At 34.8% G+C, this 13,594-nt stretch overlaps 1 protein-coding gene across 1 annotated transcript in view; it reads right to left on the bottom strand.

Moving 5' to 3' along the window:
• DYNC2H1 (dynein cytoplasmic 2 heavy chain 1) overlaps window positions 1-13,594 on the bottom strand; it is a 189,028-nt gene that overhangs the window by 93,516 nt on the left and 81,918 nt on the right. Inside the window, exons 69-74 of the mRNA XM_075050027.1 lie at window positions 12,942-13,085; window positions 11,146-11,235; window positions 7,363-7,428; window positions 3,812-3,862; window positions 1,636-1,713; window positions 358-489 (exon numbers count right to left, since the gene is read on the bottom strand). Coding sequence (XP_074906128.1) covers window positions 358-489; window positions 1,636-1,713; window positions 3,812-3,862; window positions 7,363-7,428; window positions 11,146-11,235; window positions 12,942-13,085 — 561 coding nt within the window. The remainder of the gene's footprint in view (window positions 1-357; window positions 490-1,635; window positions 1,714-3,811; window positions 3,863-7,362; window positions 7,429-11,145; window positions 11,236-12,941; window positions 13,086-13,594) is intronic.

Genomic DNA, 13,594 nt, shown 5'->3' on the forward strand with positions numbered 1-13,594 from the left:
AATGATGCTCAACAAGCTGGCAAATTCTGCAGTAACAAAGCAACAATGAAAGAATTTTAATACCTATTCATAAAATTAATTTTGTGAATAGTAACAAAGAGCTTGTTACCTTACAGGGTATGCTCAGTTGCAGCCAATATGCCAACACAAAAAAGACTCAGATAAGATAGAACTAAATACGTATTATAGAAAAAAAAAATCCTTAGACTAAATAAACTAGTTAAGCTGTAAGACAATGTAGACACTGTCACTACTTATAATTCAACCAGGCCTGAAGCCTAAATTCCCAAGATGTAAAACTTACTTGCAATGCTGAACTCATAATTATTTTAAAATAATTTAATATGAAAAGATTACCTGCTGAAATAAGGAAATTCTTTTTACAATAGTAGATGGAAAGTCTTGTTCACACACAGAGCTCTGAGAAAAAGTGTGCCACAGATCTTCGTCTTCAAAGCAAAGTGTCTGATAGAGAGCTGGGAGAGAAATCTACAAAACAAATAATGCATATTTAACAATAAAGATAACAATTTGGACATTGTATATTTTAATTAATTTCCAAATACCAGTATGACCCTAAACCTGTAAATACTTGTGCATATCACATAATTCAATTCTATCCTTGGAGTTAAAGAAGAAAAGGGTAGATTTTAAAATTAACTATTTGTTTACCTATTCCCTGGAAACTCTAAGCCTGTAATGGTTCTATCTTTTTGGTTTTAAACTTCTAGGTTCTTTGTTTTTAAACTTTGGACTCTACCCAATTGTTGTCCTTTCTTTTAATCATGACCAGGTCCTTTTTCTATCAGTACATGTTACTGATTCACCCAGTTACTCTCACTTTCTGTTTGTTTGTTTGTTTTTTTTTAAACCCCTAACAATCATGCTTGCCACACCATTATTGCAATTGCTCCTGATCCCTGGCGAAGAGAAACGAAAAATAATGAACTCTGGATTTAGCAGCAAAAGACCTTGCCAAAGACCAGTCAAGGTACTCCTTCTTGCTGCTGAGCTACATGCAGGAGGAGATGAGCCTAAGCCAGAATTTCAAGCACTAGTATTTTCATTTTGTTCCCTTCAGGATCAGAGGACTTCAACCTTGACTGTTGCAGGATGATCCAAAGCAAGAAAGTGTTTTTTGTTTTAGTTTGAAATTACTTGATCTGAGAAATAACAAACTCTGAAATACCTTTAAAGATGTGCATGGAAATCTGATAAGTAGAAAACTAGTTTCCCAATTAACACTTTATGGTTTTTAATACAATAGGAAGTGGTTTTGAAAGTCATTACATATGAGAAACCTGCAACTTAAATATTCTTTGCAATTTTTCCTCTGCATATTTTTCTATCTATAAAAGTTGTAGTACCTTGGGTAGGCTTACAGTATTTTCTAACCTCAGTAAGATGACAGGTTCATTCACATGCATTGAAATTCATTATTAGATGGGGTAGAGTTGTACATGAAAAGGCTCAGAAAAATGAGAAGAAATTTAAAAAAACCCAGTTTTTTCAAGTGGATATATATTAAGCCATGGTTTCTGGAAGATAGAATAAACAGTTTAAACTAACAAAATATTTCCATCTGACAAATATGAGGCCTTTTAAGTTAAATTCAACCCACCACGTGATGTATACCTTTAAAGATGCTACTGCCCAGGCTCGGTCCTGTTCTATCCAAGAGGGAATCTGGTCACGAACACTTCTTTGTGAATCCTTATTGAAGCAAGTTATGTTACACAGATAAGTTACACAATTTTTTATGAAACACTATATTCAGTAACAAGATTGCAAAACCCATGTTTTTAATAAAAATAGCATTCACCACAGGAATCCTTCTGTGGTCTTTTGCTAAGTTCATAAATGGTGTAACAAAACAAAAGCTACCAATGATTTAAATTTGAGAATACTGTTCACATTAACATTTGCTTAACCACTTGAGCCTGAAAATATTTTATCATTTAGAGTATCTGTATGACACACTCAACTCTAAGTAGTTTTCTTTGCCATTAAAAACAAGTGACCCAAATGACTGGCTCTCTGCATATGCACTCTGAGCAACGGACTTAAAAAAATAACTCCGTTGCACATATTTGCAGTCATGAAGAAGATGGTTCTTCACACAAAGGGCAATTCTGGGGTAATTCACGAGGCAAATCATCACTTCTGGACATCTGTGCACTGGTAAAGTTTGGCCACAGCTCTATTTTTCTGCTTCTCAGACGTTGGGGATGGAGGAAATTCTAAGGATGAACTATATAGCTTAAGCTCTAGTGGAATCTCTCTATTCACTATATAATTTTTTATAAAAAAATCTTACAGTATGCATTAACCAGTCTGACAGTCTCTGTATGGAAATGTACTTGGATCTCTCAACCACTGAGCAACTTCAAAAGTAATCTTAAATGTTAAGCAGAAAAAAGGAAAGCTTTCTTGTGAAGGTATGTCTCAGCCATGAGTTATGAAGTCTGAGAAAGAACAAAGCTAGGAAACTCAGAAGCAATTATAGGAATAAACTTGAGATGGGTCTGCAATATATATTCCAGTTAGAATTGGGGTTGAATCACGTATGTCCATAATCTTTCAAAAATATATGGGTTGTGTGTTAGGTGGGGGAAAGGTAGGACTAGTATTAGATTCCATTATAAATCAGATCTCATGTAGCTTGAAAGTGACCTACAGCAAGAAAATACTTGACAATCACCAAGTTCACTGATATTTAATTGAATTATAAGGACTCCATAGAGATGAAGAGGGACTTCTATATTCACACTGAAATGCTAAACTTGTAGAGTCATCTAAGGGCTAGAAAAACTGGGAATTTAAGGATCTTTTTAGCCCCCAGCTGCCTAAGTAAGAAAGCCTGAGTAATACATTGTGTTTTAAGTGACTTGCTACTTCTGCCAGCATGCATGTGAACACAGCTGGTGTCATGGATATTCTAAAAACAAGGTACTCACACTGGTCATTTTCTTGTACCATTGGATGTACAAGATACCCTGATAGATATCTAAACAAGGCTAAAGGTTAAAATTACAGCTAAGCCTGATGGAAATGAGCTAGCCTGACCCTGAATGAAGAAGGGGAGACTGAAAAAGAAGAGGCAAAGACTGAGCTCATTATTCCTGATTGGGCTCACGTTTCCTAAAAACACTTTTCAAAACCTTTGTCAAAATATTTGGTTCAAAGAAGGGCTATAATGGATAAGACTACAGAAAGCTTAGCTTTTTTCTCTACCCTTTTCTACTGGAAGGTTACTTGAAAGTATACAGATTCAACAGAATTGAGGGACACTTAGTAAACTACAGCATGATTGGTCAGGCATGCAACAGAAGCTTCTTAAGCTAGCTCTGACACCTAGGAAAATACATAAATACATCTCCAGATGTAGAACTCTGAGGCTGGGGAACAAAGTATGTCAAATTTCGCAAAGTGTGTGGACAATTCCAACAATCCATACAAAAAGTACAACTCATATATGATACCAGGAGGAAGAGGGATTCAGAAACACTGATTTTAGTTACAGAAGACGGCTTAAAACCTCCTCAGTCATACCACTGAAAAAACAAATTGTAATCCTGGTAACAGAAAAAGGAAAAAAAAAAAGCAACAAAGGCAAAAAGTTATGCAAATTAGAAAATGAGTTGCCATGTTCAAAAAGTTTTTATATTTTTATATTACTATCTGAGAAGTTATTTGTTCTTTTAATGTATGAATACGATTAATTAAACAATATGGTAAGAATACAACTTTAACTTTTCAGAATTTAGGTAAATGTTCCTTATTTCAAGATACACAAATAAATGTAGCTTACGGATTTTCTTACGGTATCTCCAACGATCACACCTGTAAAAGTCTCCCATTCCTAGGGGGAATAAATGAACAACTCAGATAAGTCACAAGACTTCTTTAAGAATAAAGATTAATCTGTAGTAGCATGTAGGCAAAACAGGAAGATAAACAAATTAAAGCCTAGATTCTGAAAGAGTTATAAGACATTTTTAAAACTCTAGGTAATACTACCAGTACATAACTTCTTTTGCAGAATCCAAGCTAAGTGACTGCCATCCTTTATTAGAAAAAGAAACAAAAGGAGAAGCCCTATCCTTCCTCAGCACCCACAGCTCCTACCCAGATTGCCTAACTGTAGACGACCAAGAAATAACACGGGGCTGGCAAGGACACACATAGTGCCTGATAGAGTATCAGCAGCCCACACAGAACAGATAACTACAAAATCTACGTCTCAATAGTGTTTCATGTTATAGTATCCTAAAGATGCAGTTATTAGAACAGGAGGAATACTTAATATAATAGATTGGTATTATGAATACTTTGGTTGCATTAAGAAGAGGAAATGTAAGTTGAATTTATGTACAATTAAATCTTTTAGACTTGGTATTTGTAACCAAGAAAATAGCTTTTAATCATTTTAAGACAGATCAGTTAAAAACATACTAGAAATTACATAATCCTGTATTTGGAGGTGGTAAGAAGTATACTAAAAAATCTTTGTAAGTATTGGAAGTTTTAAATAATCAGTATCTATAATTCTATGATAAAGAAATTTTTTTTATTGTTAAAGACAATGGTAACATTCCAAATGAAAAAGCCAATCAACTAGTACTACTCCGATACAGACCACAGCATAGCTTTTTGCACCCATCAATCTAGTTGAGTCCTGAAACAACTCTCTCTTTCAATTACAAACTGATGCTACTCTCCCAATTACAAAGAAAATGCTCGTGCACAGAAAAATACATGAAGGCTCCCCAGTTTTAAAACCAGAAATCATGTCATAATTCTATGAAGAAAAGCAGAAGTATAATGCGTGTAGACATGTAAAACTACCTCAGAAAAATCTATACATGTTGGTTCAGAAAGAAAATGTCTCTACTAAGAGCCAAACCATTCTATAGTATAATGTTGAAGTTGTACTATATATTTCTCATCACTATGCAAAAAAACTCATAAGTGCAGAAGGTTGAACTCTTCAGGGACAGGGACTTAGAATACTAAACTCTCTAGCAGCATAATAAGCAACTTCTAGCCTCATCACATTAAAAGCTTTAAAATAAATAACTTTAAAGGAACAACCACTTCAGCTTCATTTTCCTCAAGAAATATTTTGCACACTCTTTTCTTAACAATTTAATTAAAATAACTTCTACATTTCAGAGAAGTAAGAAAATAATTGATATTATTTGCCTGTTTTAATTCTTGAGTACTCAGACACTGCAGGAATGTGCGCTACATGTAACCTAGATTAAGCTGGTTAAGAGCTCTAATAGCTGATGGAAAAGCATGCTAAACAATAGCAACCAACACATAAAGCAGTACTTACAAAAACTTAAGAAGCCTAGGCAGCCAGGCTTTAATTTACTCAGAAAACTATTTGCAAGTTGCTGCCTTCATGACTTTATAAACTCAAGGACTAGAAAGATAAAGCAAGATATTTTCAGAAGCTGAAAAGAAGTAAGAAAGATGAATTAGGGAAGTTCTAATATTGAAGAGTAGCTGGGGTATGCCTCTACCAACAAGATTAATTTGAGTTAATCAGGCAGCTTCATTGCGGAAAGACTGTGGGGTTTCACCTGGTCAATCCATATGTCTGCAATAAAACTACATTGCATTCATAACATCAAAAAGTTTCAATGAAGCTTTCTTAAACCTGGTACCTTAAGCCCACGTCCTTCATATAACCAAGTTCCATTACTTCCTTCAAATGTATTATCTGATTTTTACCTTTTGCCCTATAATGAACTCTTCTCTAGCAAATTGACATCTACTACCATTTGTTACTCTTTCTGGTCTTCAGCTTCTAGTACAGAAAGCCATAGCTTTGTCTCTCCATTCCATGCAGGTATTTTAGATAATTAAATATGTCTTGGCTCATGCTAATCAGCCACGTTTAAGCAATTGTATTGAGTCAATTGTGCATATTGTTCTGCAGGCAGACTTTATAGGATTAATTTCACTACACTATAGACAACTATAACTTTGGCATCTACCTCTCAGCCAGCTAGTCTAGTCTGCCTGTAAAGGCAATGGAGAGAAATAAGCAATTTCAGTGGTAAACCATCTGACCTATTTTCCAAAATTCATTTATGATGAAACTAACTGCTTCTTTGACAGGTCTGGTTTTTTCCTGTTTCCTGCAAAGACAGTCTAGGATAACCTGCTCAGATGAACTTTAACAGGTGTTTTAATTTTAGTTACCAATTCAATCACTACTAAAAGTACCATTTTACCAGAAACATATAAATTCACTATGAACCTCCACGTTGGACAAAAGCATTATCTAACACCCAAAGACAGGAACATGCTATTACTGAGATGTGTGCTGCCCTATGGAAATAAGCGTTAGCAGTACTTAAGCTCTGCCGCAATTTTGTTGGGAGTAGGGTAGCCTCTAAACAACAGGTAAATTCCCCATAAATTAGGCATTTTCAGATTAGGCCTCATTCAGACCATTGTCAAAAATGTCACACGACATCTCTCAATTTTTCGTGAATATGCTAGTTATGCAGCACTGGCCTGAAAAACTGAATGGACAGCCATTTTTATTAAATGTGGTTTGAACCTATATCAACTGCATCCCACTATGCTATCAAAAATATAAACCATTCCAGGATGAGTTCATCATTCCTGTCAAAGATAGGCCACTATGGTTCAAAGAATCCAATGCTTATGGGGCCAGACAACAACATACAAGGACACTCTCTGTACAGCGCACTTTTGAAGACACTGTTGCAAATGAGGATGTTAACGATCACTGGTCCAGGGATTCCTTAGACACTGAAGAATCAATGGCTGAAATGCACAAAAGATAACTTCATTACTTCATCTTCCAGGAAGACTCTTTGCTTTAAGTGTCTTCAACTGCAGGTTGCAGAATCAGACTTTTACTAATTTCTGCCTAGGTCTTGCACTTCTTTTCTGCATTTCAATACCAAAGCACAATGCTCATGCAACCCTTGGCCACAGTGAAACAGGTGTGTATCCATCACTTTACTTATAAAGGAATGCCTGTATTTAACTGGAAGGATGGATAAATGTCTAGCCACATGGTGGCAGGGAACACTGATACAGCACCTGCAAAAAAATGGAAGAACCCTCCATAAACATCTTATTCAGACACCTATTTAAAAGGCAACCATTTACCTACCTTTCTCATGGTAATTTTCACTTTGAACCTAATAAATATAAAGTTGACATACAAAAGTAACTATCATAGAAAAATAGTAGCATATGAATCTAAAATCCTCAGTCCTACACTTCCTGACAAAAACTTTTTGTCTACTTATTTAGTCTTCATATTACATTTAAGTAAATCATTTGGGGATTTTCTCCTCTAGCACTTACATTCTCTTGAAAAAGTTCAGGGTGCATCCCTCGTACAAAATGTAGAGCAAACATTAGCTGATCAGCCTGAAATAAAAGCAGTAAAAATGTATTTATATGTTCATCAAAAGTCACCTTTCTGGTTTTTTTCTAAGTAGCAATATTTCATTAATAAAACACCTCTAATTCCATAGTAGTGACTTAATGACACATACCCTAATTCAAAATTGCTACATACCTTTGTAACTTGGAGACAAACACTAACCCCAACTGTGTATCTAAGTACATCTATATTCAAGTGAAGAAGAAAAAACAGGTACTTGTAACAAAACAAACATACTAAACAGAATCCCGTGGTTTTTAAACTGTGCATAGGAAATACTTGAAATCTTCTTATAGCAAATTTTTGAAACAGAATTTAAAACCAAAAAAAAAACCAAAAAAAAAAGAACTGTAGCCTTCTGACTTTTTCCTAGGTCTGTTGCATCGCTTGAATTTCAACCAGTCTCTGAGCACTGGAACAATAAATCAGGAATAAGGATTTAATAGAGCCATAGAATAAACCATGCAAACATTCAAGACAATAGTTTTTAAAAGAATATTGGCTTGTTAAAACCGGGATTCCTATGTCCATACACAGAAACTTTCATAAACGCATTTTACCAAAGCTGTGCTCGAAAGCGCAGACTACTGTGTAATGAAGTCAATGTGAAAAACTGGAAGCTGACACTCCGGAAAATCAGGACCTCTCAGAAACCTATATTGAGGCTTCCAATTTTCAAAGTCTTGCAGTAATCTGGAAAATGTATTTTATCAGACAATAGAGATATACTCATATTTTCTCTCATTAAAATTTTAAGTAAGCATAAGGAAGGTGGTACCTCTTTTCCTTTCAAGAAAGTGAAACATAACTGAAAAGCATAAAGCACAGGTGAATGGGAAGAAGAAAAATCAATGATGCATGGGATTGGGTTAAGTCTGCAAAGTACAGGCATCTCAGCCAGCTGATAAACACAACACACCTGCACTGCTATAGAAATCAGTTCTATTCTTGATGATGATGTTTGAATTTTCCATGGTGTGGTTTCCCACATACATGCCTTATGTGTACGTCAAAATGACAGCCTGATTGTCCTTAGCTTCAGAGAATTACCACTCTGAAGAATATTAAATTACCAAGAATACTACTAAAAAATTATTTGCATGGGACTTTTCAGAAGGGACAGGATCAAATATGAGGAAGCATACTCTAGGAAAAATTATGTATGTGTTATAAGATGAATGTTTGACTAATATTGGCTTTCTCATCTCAATGCCTATTATATTTTTGAGACCAAAATTACATAAAAGGGCCAAATTATTTTTGTTTTATCTTCATTATTACTGTTTTCTCAGACGGATGGCTTTTTACAAGCCTGACACATCAGCTCAGAAACAGACAGATATAACAACATAGAACAAAAACATGGAGTAAGGATGTTTGAGATGTTCATCATCTTTGGGATGCTCATGTGCAGTAAAAGTAACTTCAACTGCATCTGTATTTCAAATAACACAGATGTATTATTTAATAATTTACCCAGTGATTAGGTTCCAGAATTATGGTTGACTGACTAAACGGACATACATGGCTTAGAGACCATGTCCATACTAGTTTTAATTGCCCTTGGAATGACTGACCTTGGAAACTACCAAAAGGCTATATATAACTCAATTCATAGGAGCCACAGCTGCTTTAAACTGGATTTGGGTAACTGCAGAAATGCATGATGGCAGTCACAACAAACTCTTGGCATAATTTGTATCTCTATGGATACCGATACATAAAGTTGTTGTTTGCTGTTTTAAATAGTTCCGTTTTATTAATTCTTTCAATTACAAAACCATATGGTACAAAGTATCCCCAAGGATACAATTAAAGAAAATAAAAGACATTATATTTTCTTTTTGCATGTATTTACTATTGGTTTTGTTACAGGGGTAAGACTGGAGAGCAAACAGGCCCCAACTAGCAATCAGAGTCAAACTGTGCAAAGCACTGAAGTTCTCTTTGTATTGATAAATAAACTATGTCCATGAACATCACATGACACTGAGAACAGCTGCCATGGAATGGCTGAAGTCTGCACCATTTGACTCTTTCATCTTCTCAGACAAGGTCTGTAAGCAAATCCAAATCCAAACTGCCTATTAGAATACTGCCTGGATGATTTAGGATCCAAAACTTGAATGGGAATTGTTTGGAAGAATGCTAACTGGCCCAGGCCAAACTTATGACAGCAACTATTTTGACAAATTAACAGTACAGGTGTGCCAGTTCCAGTACTCAGGAAAATTTCTTGGCACCACTTCACTTACTAGCATACATGAAGTCTATGTACACACAAACATAAATATTAACCACAGACAGACAAATAAAACCATCCTTTCCAATTCCAACACACTTAAAAAGGCATAAACTCTATCAGCTATTCCACTTATGAAGACACTAGTAAAGCCTCAGTGTCACAGTAGTCTTTAAAAATTTGCATGGATAAAAGGCAGAATCAGCAGTGGATTGCTGATGGCGTGAGAAGTTTATTTGTTCTCTCCACTATCAGAACATGATACTAAGCCAGATGGACCATTACTCTGAAGCTGCACGGTAACACACTTTCAGTATTTTCTAAACTCAAATCTGACCATTCACAGTGAAAATCTTTCCTACTAGAAATCTCTCTGTGCCTTCCTTTTGAAATCTTTAATCTTTTCTGATATATAAAAATAGCTGTCTTCCAATATTCAAAAGATGTGATGACTTATTGGAAGGCTTCACATAGTCCTGACTTCAAACACAGACATTAAATTATTTTGAGACTATTTCATGAGAATGCACTTGAACTTTGATAAACCAAAATCCTTAGAAATAACTGCTACCTCTGCATCCTCAATATAGTGTTGCTAGATTAGGGGGAGAGGGGAGAAGGTGTAAAACTTTCCAAGATCTCTCCATTCTCGCTGATTAAACTCCAGACTTTCATGATTTGTACTACTGCTCAAGTCATCTATGCAGACCTACTATGCATTCTTCAGCCTATACTATGAGACAAACACCCACTGTTATGACTGTTCCATGTAAAAGTAAAACTTAAAATTGAAAGTGAAAGGCATATCTATCCTAGGTTTTCTCCAAGAAAGCAAGAAGAGAAAAGCCAGCTGATTCAAATACAGAGCAAACAAGAAAAACATTAAGAACATTATATGGAGGAACAGGGGAACAGAGAGAAACAAACAACCTAGCAGAGGTAGACACCTGGTGCAGGATGTGAAAAGAGAAAGGAGAGTATTACAATGGGTTTTTTTTGTTTCCTTTTTTTTTTTTAAAAAAAAAAGAAGAACAAATAATCACATAAAATCTTATCATGACAACTAGGTCAAACATTCATACTTAGGAATGCCAGAAATAAGAGCAAACAGAGTAACAGCGCTCAGAAGACTGCCAAGCCTGGGACTGGCTATGAAGCCAGAATGAGGCAGAGATGAGGAGCCAGAGGTAAAGCAGAAATAGGACTAGACTGAGAATAGCCTTGTCCATTAGAAAACTGCTCTGTGGAGAAATGTGCATAAGAAGTCTTAATTCTGTCATACCCTAATTTTTAGTCCACCTCATTTTGCATGTTAAATATTGCAAGTGTAATTTTTTTGTATTGTATTACATATGTACTGACACAATACTGCTTATTTGAAGTAGATCAAATGTTGGTTGCTGAAAGAATACTCAAACCCAGTGCACTGTATAAAAGCCAGAAAAGAATACAATCTTACCTTAAACAAACAGCGACAAACATATTCATACACTGTATGTTTCAATGAGCCAATAAGTGACTTGATTCTCTCCTCAGTGTTACTTGAATCCTAAAAAGAATGTTTGGATTTCAAAAATTCATGTAAAATTCATGGATGTAAAAATCTTTTTATGTACCTTGTAAATTTCAGCAGAATGACACAAATAATCTGGACTCTATGTGACACTTACTAGTTCTAAAAACATATTATTGAACTCAGCTGAAGTTATCAATGAGCAGACAATAAAATGAGTTCATGCTGAAGCATTAAGAAATTAATATTTTGGCCTTGGATTTTTTGACTGTGAACATTATACAACATTATATATAAGGTAAATACATAGAGAATGAAATAATAGTTTCTTCTCCTAATATAAATATACTTGAAATCTCAATAGTTTTCACTTGGTAAAAAATTGCTTATATATTAAATTACTATATTTAATGTTATTAAACAGGTATATTGACATTAAGTGTAGTTATTAAACTTTCAGCCAAATTTGGCCCTACTGAAGTAGAAAATAATAAATATACTCTGCCTCCAAAGCTTACAGACTAAAAGACTAATTATAACAGGAGAAAACTGAAAGATAGGATAAAGGAAGAAAAAAAGTGTGTGTGTGGGAGGAATGTGAGGGATGTAACAGTATGAGATTTATCAGAAACAAGTTCCTCTCTACCATGCTGGAATTTGAAGAGATGAGTTTATAAAGGAGGACAATTTGGACTCGTAAGATGATTTGACTAATACCTTTCCCATGTCTAAAAGACAGCTTGGGAAAAATGAAGAATTGAATAGAGGAGAAGAAAAAAAAGGAAGAAATAAAGAAACCAGAACCAGAAGTTGAGCTTTAAATAGGTAACATAATAGGCAGGAAGAAAAGAAGTTATGAAAGAGTGTGAAAGAGCAAGAACTTAGAAGCTCATGTTGTGGAAAAGAAGTAATAGGTAAAGAACTTTAAAGAGGGCAAGTTTGCATAGTCAGAACCATGTTACTAGTAACGACTGGAGTTGCAGTAAAGTTGTAAGCACAGATGCCAGAATAAAGGGGAATCCAAAAGCGACATGATGAAAGGCTGGTGAATGCCTTTTTAAAGTGGAAACTAAAAGAAATAAGATGAATTTTGGAGATGCTGAATAAAAAGAAAATGCGTCGTTACTCTAAAGAGTGAGGTGACAAGGAATAAATCCACAATTCTTTCAGTAAGAACATCCTGGCCATATATATAGAAAAGATGGAATATTTTATATTTCTATAGAAAATAGAAAAGCAAAAATTGCATTTTCAACAAGACAGACTGCATGCATGCTTACAAACTGTATAAAAGTAGATAAAGCTTTGATCTTCCTTCAGGTAACTGAACCATGTAAAATATAGGTCTTTTCCTATTCTACCTCTTACTGATAGAACTAGCAGTATTTGCAGATTATATCATTAGTTTGTTTAAATAAAGCCTTCAGTAAAGTTATAATCAACCTTATTTTTTCTAATTCACCTCAGACAAAGAGCAAACCTGAAATTACAAATAAGAGTTACTTTGGTTTCGGATGGCACAGCAATTTTACAATTTACATGTAACATTACATCATTAAAAATTCCATCTGCACATATTCTGAATAGCTAAAGAACAGTTCAGCATGACTAATTATTATACATTTCATCATCAATTATTATACATTGTTTTCTAAAAATGTCCAGAGCAACTAACAAATTCTGAGGATCAAAGCAGATTGATTCTTCTGCAGCATTAACAGCTTCAGGAAAAGAGAAAATACCTGCTCGCTTTGCAAAGCCCTTTGGAAAAGCCGCAGGAAAGCCGCCAAACTAAACCGGTACATATTATTAATTTTGGACAAGTCAGAGATAATAAAGTACATCTTGCTGGCACTCTCAGCTAAAGGGAGATAGGCGTCCCTCTCCTGCGGATAAAAAATCCATACATCTATTAACAAACCAGGACATTACTGCCATCTACCGGTTATCGCATAAACATATATTCATCCCACTGAAAAAACATTTGGATGACTCGCACTGCTTTAGAAAACTGAATCCTTTCCCATTCTCCAAACTGAGGGACATGCACTCAAGACTTCAACACTGTCTTTAGATTTCAAAATTGGAAACAATTTTAGCAAAAAAAATCTTTAAATTATGAAGAACATTTTGGAAATTAATCTCTAGAGCACTGAGGCCTCTTCCTACCACAGAACATGTCCCAGAATTCAATAGAAAATTTTAAACTAAACAAATTAAGAACACAGAGGAAAACTGTAATATGTTACAAAAACAGCATGCAGATGGATAGCATCACCAATCATCTAAATTTTTGCAATAGCAAGTGATATATATTAAGTAAGAACATCCATATGAGCCATATTGTTTGCAATAGTAGATGGCAAAAATAAAGTCAAAACCCATTACTTGCCAA

The sequence above is a fragment of the Buteo buteo genome, chromosome 18, assembly GCF_964188355.1.
Source record: "Buteo buteo chromosome 18, bButBut1.hap1.1, whole genome shotgun sequence".
In the NCBI taxonomy this organism is placed as follows: domain Eukaryota; kingdom Metazoa; phylum Chordata; class Aves; order Accipitriformes; family Accipitridae; genus Buteo; species Buteo buteo.